The following is a 19,750-nucleotide window of genomic DNA, read 5'->3' as shown; positions in this document are numbered from 1 at the left end:
GGCTCGATCCGGGATCCGCTCGTCTCCAGAAGACCGAAGGTGTCAGAGGAATCTCCGACACGGTAGGTGCATCGCCTGGAATGATCCCAGCTGCTGCTGCATTCCAAACGAAACATGCATGACATTTAAACCCGCAGCTTTGTTTTTCCTCTCCTGGTGTTTGTGTTGAAACAGTGTGTGGAGGAAAAGGGAAATGCGCAGTCTGAGGAGTGGAAAGGTCAGACGTCTGCGTCCAAAACAGGTTTTTGCTCTTCAGAATGCTGCGCGTTCCCCTGCTCCAATGCTGCGCCGCTGCGGCGCAGAAACACCCAACACCTGAACATGTTTTCCTTTCCACAAACACGGCCGTCGAGAACATTTCCTATCTCAAATTTGCCGTGATAACCAGATAGTACGGAATAGGGAGTGCACAAACTACATTTTTTCCCTATCACTTTTTTAAAACAGAGATCCATCCTTGTTTGACAGCAAAGAACTCAACATGGTGCAATTCGCCTCCTTTTTTCAGGCAGGACGCAGCACATCACGGAGGCACGCTACAAATGGAACTCCAAAGTTCAGAGCAGATACGGAGGGCTGTGATCCTGGAGCTAATGGAGACATGGAGGGTACAGAAACACACACTCCTCTGATGACAGAGGAGGAGGTCAGTGACTATCAGGCGGCCATCACGCTCACATCTCCAGCAGCAACAGGCAGCTTGTGTGAGCGCTGCTGTCTTTCACACCTCCTCAAAGCGCTGGAAGTTGAAAGATAAGAGCCTGTTAAGGGTTTACCTGATAAAGAAAGACACTGTGTGTGTTGACACTGCAAACACCAGATAATGGATAGAGGTTTGATCTCATTACTGCCTTAGCAACGTTAGCTTCACTGTACCTGCGTGGAGCTAAAGGTTAACCCTGCCAGTACTCTAATCAGTAACCCGTCTCATGTGTCTCACGGCCTCCACACCTGTCTCACCCTCAGGTCACATGACTACATGAACCGCGGTACAACTTAGTTCACTTGACTAAAAGTGCGTTCTTACAACCCCACTTTGCTCCGATATTGAAAGGAACCTTTAGATTGCCGAACAAAAAGCCGCCTCCAAGAATGTGGACATTTGAGCGCACATAAAAAAAGAGGTCTTGGGGGATTTCCTGAATAAATGAGCTACAGAGAGAAGAGGAAGAAGCGACCAGGAAAATGAGACCCGGCAGGGTTAGAAATGATGGATCATGGCTGGTTCTGCAGGGTCATGGGGTGAAGACTTGTATGAGGGGAAACGCGTCTGCTCGGTGGTAAAATGTGGTGTGGCCACATGAAAGAAGCTGCTCTGGCAGAAGAAGGAAGTCTGTCTAATTCTGCCTGTTACTATTACAGACGTGGGCTCACTCGGAGCCTAAAGAACACACAGACTGTTTTCTCACAGTGGTGAAGTGGTCCACCAGGACGTGGACCTAAAGAGAATCGCAGCACATCTGTGGGAACCCTGTCTGGAAGGAGCCCGCCTGCTCCCCTGCTGTCTGATGTAGCACACGGAGAAAAACCATTCTCACAGTTACACAGGTTCTTCTGAAAGCTGCTGAGCCGGTTCCATTCTGCAGCCCACGAAGTTCCGCTAATCTAAAGCAGCGTCTCATTGCAGGGAAGAAGCGCCACCAAAAGAAGGAAGATGCGAGTCCTCATGGCTGCTGCTGCTGCTTTTGGGCCGGCGTGGCTCCGTACCTGAGCGCTGAGACCCAGTGGGGACAGGCAGGATTGCACCCTCCCCGCTGTGCCTCAGGCCCCCGGACACTCACCCTGGGTAAAGTACAGGACTGGGAATGAACCCTGCCCAGTCGGGCTGTCAGACTGGATTGATGGTGCATCACAATGAGCTTCCCTTAAGAAGATTATGGCTGGTTATTACCACACAGTCATCCGTGTCTGAGGTGTCAAAGTTCGCATGCGAGGGTGCTGCCACTGTCCAATGGGACGGGACCCCCCCCCCCCCAAACAGACAGGAACTTGATAAACTGTCTGCAGGACCTCTAATCTGCAGGTCCTGTCATTTCTTGATGGCAGATTAGCCTGCAGACATTACCGCTTTTTCAAGCTTAGAGGTGGGTGCACACGGGAGGGGGAGGGGGGGCGGCTGGAATTAACACACACCAGGGTTTACTCACCTCCCCAGCAAATAAGGTTAAGTGCTGAGTGTCTGCCGCGCATATTCTCATAAAAAAACAGCTCTTAATCCTTCCTTTACCATAAGCCGTCGAGGAGCTTGGGCTGTCTGGGACTCTCTGGGGCTTCAGGGAGACCAAAAAATAGGATTTAAGGTTTCAAAGCCACCACCAATTAAATTAAAAACCAAATTTAGGAATAAATGGCGACTCTTCCAGCTCTGCTCCTCGTTCATTCCCTCACACACACCTCCTCTGCATCACAGACGGTCATAAAAACACCCGCAGGCATCTGAAGAGAGCAGCCCGGGTCAGGTCAGGCCCAGCAGCTGAACAGCTGAGGCCCGAGGTCCCACTCAACTGTTGCTCACACCCTCGTCCCCCTTAGCAACCAGCATGATCACAGTCTCTTCTGCGCCCCTTCGCACGGCAAGCGATGAAATCCCGCTTCGCGTCACCGCAGAGGTCTTACCTTCCCCGGCTCAGACGAGCTGGGCTGGAGGACGCGTTGTGAGAGAGGAGCAGACGTTCTAAAGGGACTCGCCAGAGTGTCGGCGGGAGGAGACGGAAACATCAGCGCGTTCACGTATTAGTCGATTAGATTCATCTTAGACGGTGACGGGACCCTTAGAGAGGTGCAGGAGGAGACCTCGCTGGAGGACGTGCGTCCAAACTGGGACTCTGTGTGTGTGTGTGTGTGTGTGTGTTGATGATGGTGCAGCAGAATGGGCCGGTGTCTGGGGTGGTCACCCTCTGTCTCCGTGACAATGCTGCAGTCAGCTGCACACGCTACTGTAACGGCTGCCGGTACAAAGACCTTTTGACGTTCAGCTCGAGTGGATGCTGGTCAGAAGGGGGGGGGGGGGGGGGCAGGACGGTGCTGGACCATTGCTCAAGCTCAAAGCTGCATCCACCCCCCCCCCACTGGCATACAACCGGAGGAAATGGTAAAATGTGTGTGTTGGGAGGGACACTTGTACTCACTCCCCCGCCCCCCCCCCCGTGCTGGTGCCACCTCTCAATGAGGGCTTCCTCCGACGGAGACAGCAGATCAAATCCCAACACGGAGACGGACTCGTGCGCGGCTAAAAGCGAGGCTGCAGCTATTTGAGTGTTGCCTGGAGATGCTGCCTTAGATACAGGACGGGAGCGAATTCTCGGTGTGGCTTCTGCAGCTCGGCCTTCCCTCTGATAACGATCCTTGCGCTGGCCCGAGGCTCTGCAGCTCGACTCAAATTTAGAGTTGACAGACTGGACCTGGAGCCTCGGGCGTGGAGCTACTTGAGTGTACATACTGCTCTTTTTGACTCCCCAGAGGCCGCGGCGTGAAATCCTACACACCCTCACGCTAGCAGTATTAGCAGAGGCAAATGCTGATTTAAGTGTAGCAATTTTCTTTGACACTTCTGTCCTACTCAAATAAGGCTCTTTAAGCAGGGCTGCGTGTCTCTGAACAGAAGAGCCCTCTCTCTCTCCACGGCTTCCCTCCAGCTCCGTGTTGCAGCATTATTTTAACCCTTTCACCACCCGGGTTTAGGAGTCCCAAATAACACAAAGCACAACTGCCAGTGGCTGAGTGAAGTCGTTTTAAGCTGATCCACCAATTGTGACAACAGTGGGTGATTAGCTTGATCAAAAGAAGAGCTGAAGAATCGATTCCTTAAACGAAAAACTGGACTTGAGTGAACATAATGTAGGGTGAGCCCATTATTTTGATTAGATCTACGTTAACCTATTGATAAAATGAAGGACCGTGCACTGCTCACAATCTGGTCGATCCTTGGTTTCTATGTGCGCGTCATTCTGCACTTTGATTCGGCTGAGGTGAAGAAATGCGGATAGTTGATGGGGCCTGAGAGCGCAGGGCTGCTGCAGTCACCGTGCTGCCCATTCCCCTCCATCTCTCCCGCTAATGAATGGCTGATTCTTCCCTCATAATCTCCCTCTTCTTTCACTCACAAACACGGGTGCGAACCAATGAGCGCACAGCCCAAATCACACCAGGGACGAGACGCTGGGCTCGCTGCCACTGATCGATGTCCGAATTTTCCTTGTTGGCTCGTGTCGAATCGCCTCAATTGAATCTTAATCACGTATTTTCTAATAGTCTGAACACGTGGGCTGTTCAACAGGATAAACTACGAGGGGAAACGCGGAGACAGCACCGGTCAGACTTGAGGTTTTGGCAGATTGTCCAGTGCGTTTGGCCGAGCCCATTGTTCCGCCCGTCTGCGCCGAGGTGAGCGCTGAACAGGCAATTAATGCGCGGACTCTCCCCTCACACCCCCTCCGAGAGGAAACCGGCACAAAGCTCCCCTCGAGCTCCCGATGCAGCACGGCAGAGACAGAGGTCTTACCTGCTACTGTGTATCTATCCATGTAATTGAGGACGTTCCCAAAACTGAGGATTCCGGCGGCGGCGGTGGGTGAGCGGCATCTGAGCAGCGCGGCGCGGAATTTCTGGCCCGGCTTGCACGGGTGAAGGTCCGGGTTGGATTTCAGTCCGGGGCTCATGCTGCCCGAGAGCGTGCGCACCTCATCCGAACTGCTGCAGCCTTCCATCTCGCATCCATCGCTCTCCACGCACATTTTCTGGCACGAAAGCTCCAGCGCAGGCGGTGGGAGAGGAAAGAGAACCTGAAGGTGGAGAAGAGTTGAGCGGGTATCCGGGCTCGGCGGTGGCCTCCTGCTGGTGCTGGTGCGGGATTCAGTGGAGCTGTTGTCTCGAGTGTTGAAGCGCAGCGCTCAGACTGGACGGGCTCATGTTCCCCAGCAGTGCGCGCTGACGGACGGGCTGTGCGCTCCTCGCTTTTCTCATTGAAGCTGGAGCTGGAGCGCGGGGGGCGTGGCCCGGACGGGCTAAGCCCCGCCCCCACGCAGTCCCGCAGCACCCGCACCTGATCCTGCGTGCGGGATATGAGCGTGCGCGGATGACAACGCCTCGGCCTTGTTTGTGGACGAGGCCAGAGGTGGTTAATTGGTGCGTATGTTTGTCCGTTTTTCTTCGCAGAAATCTGGCAGTCGTATATGAGGTCAGTGTGCTGCACACGCGCGCGCCCGCAGCTGCAAACACTGGCCCTGGTTTAGGAATGTCTTCAATATTCCTTCATGAGCCCGATCATACCGGTGTGTCCGGACGTGTGATCAAAGTTTACCGAGACGGATGGGATTATCAAAGGTGCTACAGAAACAGAGAGGGCAGCAAATAAAAGCCCCACAACAGTGAGGCCCATTTTAATTAGGTTAGAGCAGCGCAGAGCCCACACAGGGGCGCAGATCCCGCTGCTGCTTGCCTCATACAGAACCTCCATTTGGGCCGACTGGAAGCCACGTGTCACAATCAACACGCTCGTTTCATCTTTAGCAGCGTACAGAAAGAATTGGTCATCAAAATAAAAGGAAATCAGTGCCCTGGGCGATGGGCACCAACCGTAAAGAGGACAAACGGACCTGCTTTATTTCAGGAAGTGAGCTAATACAAGTTAATTTAAGTGTGAAGCTGTGTAACCCATGGCGACGCCTCTAATGGAGATAAAGCAGATTTTTGCACACGTTAATTCAGGGTTTTGATGGTAAAACCCGTCCCTCCGTGAGGACAGCATTCACCCAGAGCTGCTCCTGGAAATGGGAAACACCCCCAATCTGTGAGAGGCTGAAGTCAGGTGTCCCTGAGAGCAGCCGGGCAGCACCAGCACGGAGCTGCTACGTCACTCCTGCTCTCGGCCTTCCTGCTGGCTGCAGCGTAAACACAGGAGGGGGACGTTCATCCGCTCGGCTACCAGAAGATCGAGACAATCGGCTGCTTCCATCCGCCCGTCGTGGCTCCTGAGAACCCCCTCTGCTGCGGAGAAGCAGCGAGTCGATGGATGGAGAAGATCGCTGAGGGTGACACGAAATATTGGTGGGTCGAATTTACAGGAGAAACCGAGCCTCCTCGCGCCAGGAGGGGGGGGGTTTGTGGACCAGTGTGTCCTTTCAAAGCCTTGGGCTGGAACGCTGGATGCAAACAGGAAGGACAGAAACAATCGAGTGATGCGGGAATTGTTTTCCTAATGCTGCACTGGAATACGGGAGCGGCGGGGGCAGGATCAGAGAAAGGGGCCACGTCAGCCTGTGGCCTGGTGTGGAAGCGTCCTGGGAAGGAGCCCCAGTAAACAGCCGTCCTGCTCCTGCTCCTGCACCTCCCCTCTTTATTTGGGGGGTGTTTTATATGCGGCTCATGTCTGTGGGATCCTGCGTGCTCCAGAATGGCCCAGTGAACCTGGATCTGTCTCCGGCAGGGCTCTGCTGCGAGGCCACTGCCCAGCCTTCCTTCCTGCCGCAGCTTGGGGCCAGGCTTCCAGTGCAGGATGGGAGATAACCCCGTAATCGCCGGGCCCAGCTTCTGCCTGACGATAAGGCCTGTTTCTGTGGCAGTCTGTCTGTGGCAGTCTGTCTGTGGCTGTCAGTGAAGTTTAAATGTCCCAGCGACACGTGCCACTCCTGCTCTTAACCTCTGTCAGCGTCCCTCCACACATGTCGAGGGGTTCTGACGAGCACAGGACGAGCCTTTCGTGTCTCAGTCCGCTACACTTCCAACCACTCGTCCCTTTCCTGTACGACAAACCGGTGGCCCAGTTTTCCCCCAGTTCATTAAAGAGCCACAGCGAATTGAATTCCCAGTTGTTAGCTTTGGGAAAAACAAGCATCAACACATTTATTGTTTGGGCCCTTTTCTATGGATTTAACGCGCATGTGTGTTCTAGTTTATTGTAGACAGGAAACTAAAAGGACAAGAGCGTTGGGACAGTGGGACATCCTGCGCTCTCTAATGGGACCACCCCACGTCTCTCACGCGTTTGTTTGTGGAGCCGTGACTGTGGAGGCCTCGCTCGGCCTTGAGGTGTGGCCATTCCGCCCTCCCCTGGTCTCTGTTGACCTCCTGACCTCTGGGCCTGGCACCAGCCCCTCCTCTGCTCCGCTGCAGCCTCGGGACACCGAGCGTCCTGCAGCGGAGCAGCTGAGGAGCGCAGCAAATCTGGGCCGATTTGGACATCATCCCAATATAGACTTCATGGGCGCAGACAAGACTAGTTAATTATTCATTTGACAAGTTACATTCTTGGATCTTTGAGGGCCGGCGAGCGCTCATTGTCTCCCTGCCTGACATGTTTGTTTTCCTCCTTTTTCCTAAATGGGAGAAGCCTAATTGGAGGAATCGGAGCCGTTCCGTGGCTGCCGGGAGGCCAGATCTGGGCAACGCTCATATTTATAGGTTGCTGGGCTCTCCATAATTGCCTGTCTGCCTGAATCAGCTCTCTCCAGGCCAGCGGCCGGCAAAACCTCTGAAGCCGGAACGCTAAATACACGGAGCAGAATGTGCATGTGGCCTTCCAGGACTCCCCACACACATGGCTGCATTCCCACTCTGCCCACATTTGTATTCCCTGATCCACTCACGGACATTTGCATAGGTCAGGGGTGGTTAGGGTGGTTAGGGTTGGTTAGGGCTAGGGTTGGTTAGAGTTAGGGTTGGTTAGTGGTTAGGGTTGGTTAGGGTTAGGTTTGGTTAGGAGTTAGGGTTGGTTAGGGTCAGGGTTGGTTAGGGTGGTTCGGGTTGGTTAGGGTTAGGGTTGGTTAGTGGTTAGGGTTGGTTAGGGTTAGGTTTGGTTAGGAGTTAGGGTTGGTTAGGGTCAGGGTTGGTTAGGGTGGTTAGGGTTGGTTAGGGCTAGGGTTGGTTAGAGTTAGGGTTGTTAGGGTTGGTTAGGGTTGTTAGGAGTTAGGGTTGGTTAGGGTTGTTAGGGTTGGTTAGGGGTTACGGTTGGTTAGGGTTGTTAGGGTTGGTTATGGTTCTCAGGGTTGATTAGGGCTAGGGTTGGTTAGGGTTAGGGTTGGTTAGAGTTAGGTTTGGGGTTGGTTAGGGTTGGTTAAGGTTAGTGTTGGTTCAATCTGAAGCAGTATTCAGATTTTCACATGTTTAGACACTAGGGTTGTTAGGGTTACGGTTGGTTAGGGTGGTTAGGGTTGGTTAGGGTTGTTAGGGTTGGTTAGTGCTAGGGTTGGTTAGAGCTAGGGTTGTTGGGGTTGGTTAGGAGTTAGGGTTGGTTAGGGTTGTTAGGGTTGGTTAGGGGTTAATGTTGGTTAGGGTTGTTAGGGTTGGTTATGGTTCTCAGGGTCGATTAGTGCTAGGGTTGGTTAGAGTTAGGGTTGTTAGGGTTGGTTAGGAGTTAGGGTTGGTTAGGGTTGTTAGGAGTTAGGGTTGGTTAGGGTTGTTAGGGTTGGTTAGGGGTTAATGTTGGTTAGGGTTGTTAGGGTTGGTTATGGTTCTCAGGGTCGATTAGGGCTAGGGTTGGTTAGGGTTAGGTTTGGGGTTGGTTAGGGTTGGTTAAGGTTAGAGTTGGTTCAATCTGAAGCAGCATTCAGATTTTCACATGTTTCGACACTAGGGTTGTTAGGGTTACGGTTGGTTAGGGTTGTTAGGGTTGATTAGGGCTAGGGTTAGCACTAACCCTGTTTACCACTGAGGGGCTAGCCCTCTCATCTTGTGTGACTTCATGCATTTTTGTGCCCTCAGATGTTACACGTGTGCACTTCCTGTCACCTCCTCTCTGACCCCCCTTCAGCTGTTCATTGGTCACTTTTGTTCTTTCACACACACTGGACACACAAACCAGCGTCCAGGGGACCAACGCTCCTCTGCTTCTATGAAAAATATCAAATAAGTGTGAAGAGCTATGATGCAACTGTCCTAAGCAGAGATGATCAGTGGGTGGAGGGGGGCTCTTCCTCTCCATGATGTCATGCCCCAGCAGCAGTTTACTGATGATAAGCGGAAAGTACAACTTCCACCAGATGCACAAATGTGGTTTGACTCGTCTTATCATGGCGCTGCGGCTGATCGCTGGAAGGGCTGAATACCAAACAAAAAAGATAAGTTATCTTCTGAGCTCCTGCTAATATTTGTGACGTAAATGAGCCGTTTCCAGCTCTCAGTGAGTTCATGGTAGCATCCTGATTGACTCCTGACCAGTCCAGGGTTCCAGTCATCCACGTCTGTGTGACTGTTTCACGCTCCCCAAATAAACACTGACTGTATCCACTCGCTGCCTTCAGCTCCCTCATTGATCGGACAATTATTAGCCATTGTGACAGTTTCCTGTACAGCCAGGGCTGGACAGGGGAAACCAAGAGGTATGCCGATAAAGTGCTCCAAGCGCTGCTCACAATGCCCATTGTGTTTTAATTGCAGGTCGAAACTGTTACCTCCAGAATGTTTTCCACATACCTTTCAGCATGCCTGTGGCATTGTTTTGCCCGGTGCGTGTCAATTTACTCCTTTAACAAACTGATTAGTCACATAATGTCTGGAAAAAACAAGGCTGGGGCCAGAATGTTCAAAAACAAAAGGAAATCCCAGCGAATTCCACAAGAAGGTCGTTAACGCCTCAACAATGGTTTGGCATCTTTGAACCCCTGCGCTCATTTGTTAACGTCAAGGAAATATTTGGTGGCCGATGCCGCTGGAATGTTCGACCAAGTTCACATCTCCAGACAACAAACAAGATGATTGAACGGATCCCTCATGCAGCGTATGTTCCTTTTACGTTCTCTCGTCATGATGGAGGGAACATCTAATATTTGCCACCAGTAGGGCTGTGAGTGGAGTGATTACAGCTCAAAGCTGTGTCCTACGTTCTAAATGAGTAAATATTGAAGCTTATACCACAGCTAGGGGGCGTTCTTCGGCCCAACGCTAAGCAAAGGTTAACAAGAACTTTAATTTGAACCAAAGGCAATCTGAAGTTGTTTTTTCCAAATAAACAACAGCGGGATGAATGAGGGAGGGACAACGTGTCCTCAACGTGTCTGTTGTTGACACTAATGTTGGACTGTGGATCCACTGAAGCTGTGGGTGTTTCTGAGGAGGCCCCCGGAGCAGCTGGGTGGAGACCCCTGAAGATACTGGGTCCATAGAGTTGAGCCTTCCTCTCAGGACCGTCTCCAGGACCGCCCCTGAAGAGCTGATTGGACCTCGGGTGGGTTTAAATAAGTGGCCTTAACAGGCGGCTGGTGCAGCTCAGCTCCTGCATAACCTTGACCTTTGAACTCTGCTCCAGTCCAGACATGAAACCAGCAAGAGCCACTCTGACAGGCAGCAGAAGGGAGCTCCCAGAGGCAGAGCGGTGTTGTCTTTGTGTCCCGTTCCTTCCTTCTGAGCTAGGGGACGATGATGAATGTGGCCTTCCCTGACCTCAGCGGAGGTCACGGACCTGCACTCACAACGGAGAGTGTCTGAAGTTCACTTAAATAGAGTTTGAGTGTCAGAGGTGGGCTGTGACACCATCACTCAGACAACAGTGAGAGGAGCCCGACGGGCCCCAGAACTCTGGGAATTATCAGGTGAAAGAACAGGTGAGACTCTCTGTTTCCTCATGTTTGATGCTACAATCAGGTTAAATCCAGGTGTTGATGCCAAACGTCTCAGCAACAACATGATCGACCTCCTTTACCTGCCTTTAGCCACATGCTGCAGGGGGTTTCCATCTGCCAGAGCTTCGGTGACAGCGCCCCCTGCCGACCACAGTAAAGGTTGCATCCATGCTGTGACCCTCAGGCCACGATTATTCTCTATTTACATTCACTCCCACTTGGCTCATGGTTTGTTGGCTAAAGAGCAGGAAGGCGATGTAGTGTAACGCACATGTCTGAAAGCTGACAACGTTTATTATTTATTCCACAATCTTAAACGTTTCTACATTTCTGTTAGGACCTAAAATCAACGTTGCGCCTGTTTGCCCCGGAAGGATGTGGAATTAGATACTTTTGACAGGGGATTTAAGTCAAATAATGCAGACGGTATATTTTTACAGAAGTGCAGCAGCAGCACCACCTAGCGGACAGACATCAACAACTACGTTACACACAATGGATTGTAGATCCTTTAATGCTGTGTCATCATTACAGTCACCATGACAACCAGTACAACCAGAACAACCAGAACAACCAGCACACTGACAATAATCCATCTTTTATGTCTTCTGGATGCTCTGGTCCACTGAAGGCTCCACTGTAGAATCCATCGGTGGTGAAGGATGCACAGCTGGTTCAACACACACACACACACACACACACACACACACACACACACACACACACACACATGGTAAAGTGAAGAGGTGTGTAGTTAGTGATGATGCACATCAGAGCGGACACCATAACAACCATGATGGGTCCCATCTGTGTGCCAACAGGTGTCGTTAGCTTGGCTGGTGCCATTTAACTGGATTCCTAAAGCTGCGCAGCAAATCTACCTTCAAGGAACTGCAGCACGGCCTTGCGGTCGTCGTTAATGTAGAAGGCGGCGACGAGGTAAAACAGTCCACCGATGAAGCCAACAGCTGGACAGATGGTGATGCTGTACTGCAGACTGTGGAAGCTCCAGGCCGACGTCTCCGGGTTCGAGCTATAAATGGCGTCAGAGATCTGCCGATGCGGGTGTGGGGACAGCATTAATACCCTCGGACCCACGGAGAGGTCAAGCCCAAAGAACATCTCACCGCTCCGACGATGTAGGGACTCCCGCAGTCGCCCAGGAGGTGGATGAACATGACCTGGAGGGCTTCAGCTGTGGACCGCCTGTTCGGTATCACAATGTACTGGAGCCAGAAGTGACACCTTCTTACCACAACGTCCCTCAGCAATGGTTCATATTGGGGTTTAGGCAGGAGAACTCACCAGCAGGATGTCGGCCATGACGGCCCAGTTCATTGCAACCAGTGCTTGCCCTAAAAAAGCAAAGACCTGGAACAAAAAAAGGGCGTTGACGCCGATCAGTTGCTGTTATTCTGCTTTGCTTCATATGTATTTAGGCCTATTTCCTTGGAGCAACACATTGACATGTGAGGGACGGATGACTGAGTGAGCAAGCTGACCCCTGAGCAAGGCACCAAACCCCTAAATGCTGGTTACAGACTCTTCAGAGTTTACTCCCCAGGCTTGCTGTGCGCTAGCATCATCTTTATCTGGTGCAGCGTCCTCATATCAGTCATCAGTTCATCGCGGGCCTGACAGGAAGCAGCAGATTTGAGCTCGACAGACGTGTTCCTCTCACATAAGCTGTGGCGATGCTTGTCGATGCTGTAAATATGGAGGCGATGAGGCAGGGGACAGATGCCAGCAGGCCCACGGCACAGATGAGAGGATCCACGTGCGGCAGCCTGTCCCTAAATGAGCGTGATAAAAGAGTCCCAATAGAGCCGCCCAGAACCCCCGTCACTATGGTCACCACTCCGAACCCGTAACTGTACCCAGAGGAGAGGCGACTTAATAAAGGTTTGCATTTGTGAAGGAAGACGTGCAGATGAGCACCTGTCTGTGGACAGGCAGGACCCGTCCTGGCAGTGCAGCCCCTGAAAGACCCGAGCTCTGCTCAGGAAGGTGGGCATCCAGAACGCCAGGGCCCCCAGGTTGAAGGTCGAAGCTGTGATCCCCAGTGTGGACCACATGTAACTTTTTCTAGCGTCAGAGGGGCAGAAATATCACTGAAACGCTTCAAATATGGAACAAAATGAGGGAACTGGGAGAGATCACGTAAATGAGTGAAACAGTTCAACGACTAGGATGAGTTCTCCCTGTCCCACATTTTCAGGAGGTACTTGACGTCCTCCAGGTAAGAGCTCTGCTGCCGGACTCCCTCTCCCTGGGTTTCAGCAGCGCCTCGTGGGGGGTTGGGGCAGAAGAAGAACAACAAGGCGATGCCCACCAAACCAAAGATGGGATTAATCTGACGGTACAAGGAACAGAAAGAGGCGTGACACCGCGTATTAGCTAAGATTATTAGCTAACGTGACGCTGAAGCTGCCCTTACCCTGAAAGCCCAGTGCCAGTCTCCTGTTTGAGAGGCAACTCCTGCTCCGATTATGAACCCGAGACCACTGAAAACACAAACAATGCTAAATAAAATCCTTTCTATGACTGTGTATTGATGCCAGCTGACCTAGCGACCTGTCGTCTGTATGTGCTAAAGGTCGGCTACGTTATCACCCTCCAGAGCCTTTAAACATATTCACATCTACAGTACGTGCTTCTGTTTCCTCCTGTAATAAAGTAGTAATAACTCTGTCCACCATGCTCTTACATACATTTCCTGAGGCTGAACTTTTCGCCGCTACCATGGTTGCGTCAGTTCTGCTTAGGAAATCTGCTCTTCTCTAGTATCACAGTGGATACGTGGCCACTTTATATTTAAGACATAAACACCAAAATGTGAGCCAGAACTGAACAGAAGCAGAATTTCCCGAGTTCTATTCATTCCAGGAAGGAAAATATGTGTTGATAAAAGAAATTGTCTGTATTATTTGACTTGAATGCGACATTATCGTGTGAATTTCATCATTCGGAGGACGTGTAACCTTCCCACGGGGATCAGGATGTAGAAGGCACAGATCATGATGCTCCTCCGAGCCCCAGTAAAGAGGTCTGCGATGAGGGTGGGAGCAATGGTGGTGTAACTGGCTTCTCCTATCCCGACCAAGGCCCGCAGCAGCATCAGGGCCCAGAAATACTGACGAGCAGGATGACACAGCAATAAGCAGCTTAAGCCAAACAAGTCAGACGCATTTGCTAGCAGACTCCATATTTACTTTGGGATAGATATGTGTCTATATAAGTATTTATATACACTTTAGCCCTGCAGCGTCTAGAAGGTGGAATGTTCTCACTGCAGCACAGAAAAGTTGCTGCATGTTTTTTCTCTTACCGACTCTGTGATGAAAGAGCAGCAGAAGGATGTTAAGGTCCACATAATCAAACCCGCAATCATGATGTACTTCCTGTTGTAGCGGTCGCCGAGATAACCAAAGACAGGAGCCAAGAGTAAGAAACTGCAAATGAAGACTGCAAGCACGCATCATTAATAACCTCACGGCATCTCCGAGGAGGCATTTGCTGCCACATTTCAACAGATTTTAGAGCTAACGTGGCACCTGTCTGGAGCAGAGCAGCCGTGCCATCACTGAGATGAAAGTATGCTTGAATGTTGGGGAGGACGCCTGTTTGGGAATGAGCAGGTTAGATTGTACAGCACAAGCATTCATGCTGCATGTTGCACACACACACACACACACACAGAGACCCCAACATGTACCTGCTATTGTGTATCGTTCAATATAGTTGACCAAGTTGACGTAGCAGAGGACAGCCATGGCCACGTATGCGCTGCGCGGGGATGCAGCCCATTGCTGCCCGGCCTCGGGCGTCAGTGCTGCGCGGCTGTTCTGCAAGGAGCCATAATGGGGACTCTCGAGGCTCATCTGAGCCGGAGACGCTGCCTCATCTGACATGGTGATCACGCTCTCTTCTCCTGAAACTGGAGCAGAGAAACGCTAAGAGTTTCATGGGAATTAGTTCATTTAGTTTGAGGCAACGTGCCACCACGAAGCAACAATTGTAACAACCGTAAGAGTGGACTGTTGCACAGACGAGGGTGAAACAGGAAAGGAGCGCATGAACAAACAGCTTGAGATGAAGATTCAGCTAAACAAAGGTCGACTGCAGACACCGACTGGTTAACTAAGAGCCACTGTATGAAACAACAGCAATAACTGCACAGCTTTATCTATCTATCTTTATCTATCGACTATCGATTTGACACAAATGATCAGTCCTTCAGTTTTCAACTTAAAATGTGCTCCCTACTTGTTGGGTCCTTGCGGTGTTTTCTGAGTTTACTCCATGTTTCCAGTCATGCTTGTTTGTGCTGTGAATGAGCTCAAACAAGGTTCAGCTCAATTGTGCCTGTAGAGATATTTAGTTAGTAATGGGCCACCTCCTCTAGCTCGGTCACATGTCTCCACACAGCCCTCTATGTCCCGGACCACAAGTTATGTATACGTACGAGGAAGACACTGACACTGTCTCCTTAAGAAAGAACAATACATGTACTCAAGTGCTTCAGTATAGTCACAGAATACTTTTCAATACTTCTTACTTTAGGTACTTTACTTGAGAACTTTCAGGTTTCTTGCTCTCCTCTTCCATTCATCTAAATTTTGAAAGAAAAAAAGAGTAAAATACGGTCTTTTAATAAGTCAATAATCTTCAGCGTGACACGTATTGCATTTTCAAGAAACACGGTGACCCCTTATTGTTAGAGAAACGTATTGATCGGTGATAAACCGCTATGAATTTACCTTCCTCTAGGGGGCGGAAAAGCCGCGGTGGAATGGTTAAACGCTGCAGTTAAATACTAACGAAGAAGACGCAGCTACTGCGGAAGGAGGCGACGAAGAAGAATGATGAGGACGGTAAACGGAAAATAGCGGAGGCGAAGTGCAGAGTGGCGAACGTAAAATTCAATTATATCAAACATATCTTAAATATTACACTTGACCACCGCTGCGCTGCATTGGCTACGATATGACAGAGCCGCGGTCAGCGCTGTTACTCAGGAGACAGCTCACAGGTAATGAATGTTGTTTACCAATGTGGCCATCCAGCCCAGATTATGTGGGATTCGAACCTGGCGCAAATTGTTTTCTTGGCCATTAACGCTCCGTGACAGCGGTGCCGCATGGTTCTCTTCACTTGTCATTTTCTAAAAACAGACATTAATCACATAAGCGTCCAGAGATCCCCGGTGACCGGGTGCGTGTAGCACGAACCTGCCCGTTTAACTGATATGTTCGGTACCGTTGGACGGTTCGGGGACGTGTTTCGCTACTTCTCTCTGTATTCTCCTCATCTTTCTCAAGGCTAAGTATCAAACAGGAGACTAACAGTATATAAATGCAAAAAGGGACCCGGATCTTGTTGAATTAAGTCGTCCAGTTGTAAGGTAGTTTGGGTTAAACAGTCTAGGAATGATCACTAAACTATTTAAATGATCCAGCCACTGTGGACTGGGATCAGAATCCACAGACCAGTACTCCAAATCAAAGGGACCTGAGATCACATGCTGGTCAACTCCTGTCACTTGTGGTCCAGTCTTGCGTAAGGCCTCTACACACCTCCATATCTACAACATCTGGCTCTGTGACGGGTGAGGACCGAAGGATGCTTTCCCGGAGGGATCTCTTCCCAACCTGGGAGCGATCACCGGTCCTTCTCGGAGGTCTTTGGTTCGGTTCTGTCCTGGGAAAAGGGTCGGCCGCTAACAAGCATCCATCGGCTGTCGCACTTGGTTCGGTCTTGACCCAGGAGGAGCTCAGGGCCCAGCAGCATCATCCCAGGACCGAACTACACAGCTGTGAGCACGGACCCCCTCCTGAACGCCGGGCCTTCATGCCTCCTTCACCAGTCCGTTCCTTAGTTTGGCCACACCTGCACCGAAGTGGCAGCCTGGGAGTCGTCTTTCAGTGTTCCTTAGCTTCCTTCTTGCACCGGGAGATGATCTGATAGTGGTTCTGCACACGTGGAGCTCAGCTGGCACCTGTACACTTGCCTTTCGCATGTTCTAGGCCCGTTACTTGCTTTGACGTTAGCAGATGATCTCTGAATGGTTTTGTGTGTAGAACTGAACAAAAGCCCAGTGGATGGATTTTCAGCAGGCTTGATCAGGGATAACGATCTCTACAGATGGGAAGTGATGATCATCGGGCCTCCAGACACACTGTAGTAAGTCTTTAACCAATACTTTCCCTGAGGATAAATGTTTTGGATGTGGGGTTTGGGATAAATCTGTATCTCTGATGGTTCTGTTCACAGCGAAGGTGGCGTGTTCAAAGCTCATCTGACGTTTCCCAAAGACTACCCCCTCAGGCCACCCAAAATGAAATTTATCACAGATATATGGCACCCTAATGGTACGTGCATGTGTTAAAAGGAAGCATGAGCGTGCACGGATGCAGAATGATGTTCTGCTGGGGTTCTAATGTGCTGTGGTTTCTGTCGCCAGCACGAGGATCAACGACGTGCAAAGGAAAGAACATCAAAATAAAAGTCATATAAAATAAGTGTCTTCGGGACACTGTGGTCCACCACATAACACTGCTAGATTAACTCTAATGTAACTGGAGCGTCCCAGTCGCTCCGATTCTCTCTTATTTTCTCCAGATGTCGTTTTAATAAACCCACAAAGTCTCACGTTCGTCACTGTTTCTTATGGCGAAGCCACTCAGGAGGGCAGCCCAAAGCCAGGATTTTAAGTAAAGTGATTAAAAGAGAGCTTGGAATGTCACATGAACACGAGCAGTCATCAAAAATGAAAAGCATGAGGTGCCCATAACTGGCTGCAGAGCTCAGACAGCTGCTAGCAAGACACATCTGGAGGAGGCCTGAAGTAAAGGCCTGCTTTTATTGTGGACCAGTGCACGTTGTGACACACATGAAAGGCTCTTCAGCAGCTCATGAACTCATTTTCCGCCAGCTGTAAGTCCTTATTTAGACAGATGTGTTCTTTAAAATCAGGCCCCATCACTTAATTCAGCCCAGCAGTGTGACTCTGATGAAGATGTAAAACCAGTCAAAGCTGGACACAAGAAATGGGCCCAGGCGTGTGACTCTGAGGGGTCTGAATACGCGTGTCCATGTGACCCTTCAGAGCTTGGCTTCACCATAAGAAGTGATGTGAGACCGCTCTTTTCTGGATGTGTTATTACCACTGCTGCCGTGTGACGCGCTCGTCTCCCGTTTGGTTTTTCCACCAGTTGACAAGAACGGAGATGTTTGTATTTCTATTCTGCACGAGCCCGGGGAGGACAAGTACGGCTACGAGAAGCCCGAGGAGCGCTGGCTCCCCATCCACACGGTAGAAACCATCATGATCAGCGTTATCTCCATGCTGGCAGACCCAAACAGTGACTCGCCTGCAAACGTGGACGCTGCAGTGAGTTCACTCGCTTCATCCAAGCTTAAAACACGCCAGAAAGGAGGATTTCCTCTTCTTGTTCTATTAATTGAGACCTTAACTGTAGTTCCATGTTGCACGAAGGCATCAGTGCAACTTTGTACAACGTAAATATTTGATGGATGAAACCCAAAGTTTGTCTAGCGATGCGCCTGCTGGTGTTTCTAAAAGTCACACAACTAGATGCAGTAAGAGAAGATGTTTCTGTGAAGTGACATATTTTAGGAGAAATAAGAATAGAATGTGCTGCCTTTAAGTGTGTGTGTGTGTGTGTGTGTGTGTGTGTGGGTGTGGACGGCTGGCTGGCTGACTGGTGAAATGGTCGCCTGTTTCAAACATTTCGATTAGGCTGGATGGAGCTGCTCAGACTGGTGCTGCTCCGTCCTCTGGACTCACGCAGCCCTGTCGGAGCAGCAGTCTGAGCTGGAACTGATTTAGTTCCCTGATTTCCTCTCTGCAGAAAGAGTGGAGGGAGGACAGAGATGGAGAATTCAAAAGGAAAGTTGCTCGCTGTGTACGGAAAAGCCAAGACGACTGATGCAGAGCAGAGGTCTGGCTTCGTATTTTCAGGGTGAGGCTTTGCAAGTGGTTTCTAAATGCCTCACTAAGGCCCGAAACGTGTGTTTAGAGCCTGTTTCTTTAACCTTTTTCCTTATCATTTGTCCTGCCCGACAGGTCTTTGATTGAAAATCCTCTCGGCACAGTTTCCTGCACTCTTCCTCCCCCTCCTCCTCCTCCTCCTCCTCGTCAGGCTCCTCTTTATTTTGAAAGGAACAGACTGGCTCCTGTAGGCTGCATTACATCATTACAGTGACCACCACGGCTTACAGAAAATCACCAAGCAAGTGCCAACAGAAAATGAGATTTTCTCAACTCTATGAACTGCTTCAACATTCAGGAAGTTATTGTAAAGACCTGTACATAGCACAGACGAAACTGGATAATATATATGCGCTCCGTGTCCGTACCTGTTTACTTTGTGTCTGTTTTGCATCTCCATCGTGTGTTACTCCTCTTCTGATTGTTCAAACCAGTTTTAACTTCAACACACACATGTTGTTGTGGATCCCTTCCCCCTCACACCTTCATCACACCGCTTCGATTTCCTTTCCTCCTTTCCAAGTCCAAGTTCCATTCTGCTCGGTGAAAAAAGGCAACATTTTAAAATTTTTGAGCATGTTAAAGTTTTTTTTTTTGTTGTTGTTGCTTTTCAAAAGTGCCTCCTTAAATAAGCCCCCCCCCCATCATCCTGCATTGAACAGTTACAGATGGGAGGAATTTGGTTCTCCAGCCTTGTGTATGGACTTGCTTTTATTAGCCAGTATGCAGGACAGATAGAATTGGTAATGGTAGAAAATTAACTCCTCTAGTATTAAAAATAGAATAACTTTTTTTATATCCAGATGATTTAGTTTTTTCCATATTCAGTGTTTTTAGTGCATATTTCCTCGTCCACGCTCTCCCGGTTAGACACTGCTATGCATGCTTTATTTATGTTTGGGGTTTATTTTGCTGGATGTTCTGGGAATGTCTCTGTCTCCTAATACAGTGTGTCAATTGCTCTTTCCTCTCATCCACCATCCATGAATTATGTTCAAACATTTGCAGATTTGACTAATGTACAAAGAATAGACTGGTGTATATTTTTCATGTTATGTCACCTGTAGTGAGTTCTTCTAAAATAAGACTTTTTTCAATATTTTTCTTGTGGAATTCTTTCACCAGTATTTCAAATGCAACAGTAATAACTTTTTTTTTTGATTATTCAGAATTTCATTTTCAA

The 19,750-nt window shown here is 49.9% G+C and overlaps 2 protein-coding genes and 1 pseudogene across 3 annotated transcripts; 1 reads left to right on the top strand and 2 right to left on the bottom strand.

Annotated features, from left to right (window-relative positions):
- The window catches only part of LOC115246520 (protein spinster homolog 2-like), a 28,555-nt pseudogene extending 23,849 nt beyond the window's left edge, over positions 1-4,706 (bottom strand).
- Positions 4,707-11,049: 6,343 nt separating this feature from the next.
- On the bottom strand, positions 11,050-15,187 carry LOC101076208 (protein spinster homolog 3-like). 2 transcript variants are annotated; one of them, XM_029832452.1, is made up of 14 exons: positions 15,112-15,187; positions 14,820-14,918; positions 14,269-14,490; positions 14,108-14,173; positions 13,882-14,018; positions 13,535-13,686; positions 12,991-13,057; positions 12,764-12,906; positions 12,492-12,638; positions 12,235-12,424; positions 11,859-11,924; positions 11,681-11,779; positions 11,435-11,606; positions 11,050-11,223 (listed from the first exon to the last, which is right to left on the bottom strand). In XM_029832452.1, the coding sequence occupies exons 3-14, from the start codon at positions 14,462-14,464 to the stop codon at positions 11,153-11,155; spliced, it is 1,506 nt and encodes a 501-aa protein (XP_029688312.1). In that variant the 5' UTR covers positions 14,465-14,490; positions 14,820-14,918; positions 15,112-15,187; the 3' UTR covers positions 11,050-11,152. The 2 variants fall into 2 exon arrangements, with proteins under 2 accessions (XP_029688312.1, XP_003970747.2); XM_003970698.3 differs by lacking the exon at positions 15,112-15,187 and having other exon boundaries at positions 14,820-14,977.
- A 186-nt stretch (positions 15,188-15,373) lies between these two features.
- ube2g1a (ubiquitin-conjugating enzyme E2G 1a (UBC7 homolog, yeast)) lies at positions 15,374-19,668 on the top strand. Its single transcript, XM_003970699.3, has 6 exons — positions 15,374-15,585; positions 16,634-16,736; positions 16,827-16,924; positions 17,768-17,946; positions 18,428-18,538; positions 18,643-19,668. Exons 1-5 carry the CDS (start codon positions 15,540-15,542, stop codon positions 18,503-18,505), a joined length of 504 nt encoding a protein of 167 aa, XP_003970748.1. The 5' UTR covers positions 15,374-15,539; the 3' UTR covers positions 18,506-18,538; positions 18,643-19,668.
- Positions 19,669-19,750: the final 82 nt, after the last annotated feature.

This window comes from Takifugu rubripes, unplaced genomic scaffold, assembly GCF_901000725.2.
Source record: "Takifugu rubripes unplaced genomic scaffold, fTakRub1.2, whole genome shotgun sequence".
Lineage (NCBI taxonomy): Eukaryota > Metazoa > Chordata > Actinopteri > Tetraodontiformes > Tetraodontidae > Takifugu > Takifugu rubripes.
The sequence above is the reverse complement of the archived record's forward strand: the minus strand, read 5'-3'. Positions and strand labels throughout refer to the sequence as shown.

Coding starts and splice junctions, on each gene's coding strand:
- LOC101076208 (XM_029832452.1), bottom strand. CDS start 14,464: ATGTCAGATGAGGCAGCGTCTCCGGCTCAGATGAGCCTCGAGAGTCCC. Junction 12,907..12,990: donor ACTGGCACTGGGCTTTCAGG/GTAAGGGCAGCT, acceptor TTGTACCGTCAG/ATTAATCCCATCTTTGGTTT. Junction 11,780..11,858: donor TCATGGCCGACATCCTGCTG/GTGAGTTCTCCT, acceptor TTCTGGCTCCAG/TACATTGTGATACCGAACAG.
- ube2g1a (XM_003970699.3), top strand. CDS start 15,540: ATGACAGAGCCGCGGTCAGCGCTGTTACTCAGGAGACAGCTCACAG. Junction 16,737..16,826: donor GGGCCTCCAGACACACTGTA/GTAAGTCTTTAA, acceptor TTCTGTTCACAG/CGAAGGTGGCGTGTTCAAAG. Junction 17,947..18,427: donor CTGCAAACGTGGACGCTGCA/GTGAGTTCACTC, acceptor TCCTCTCTGCAG/AAAGAGTGGAGGGAGGACAG.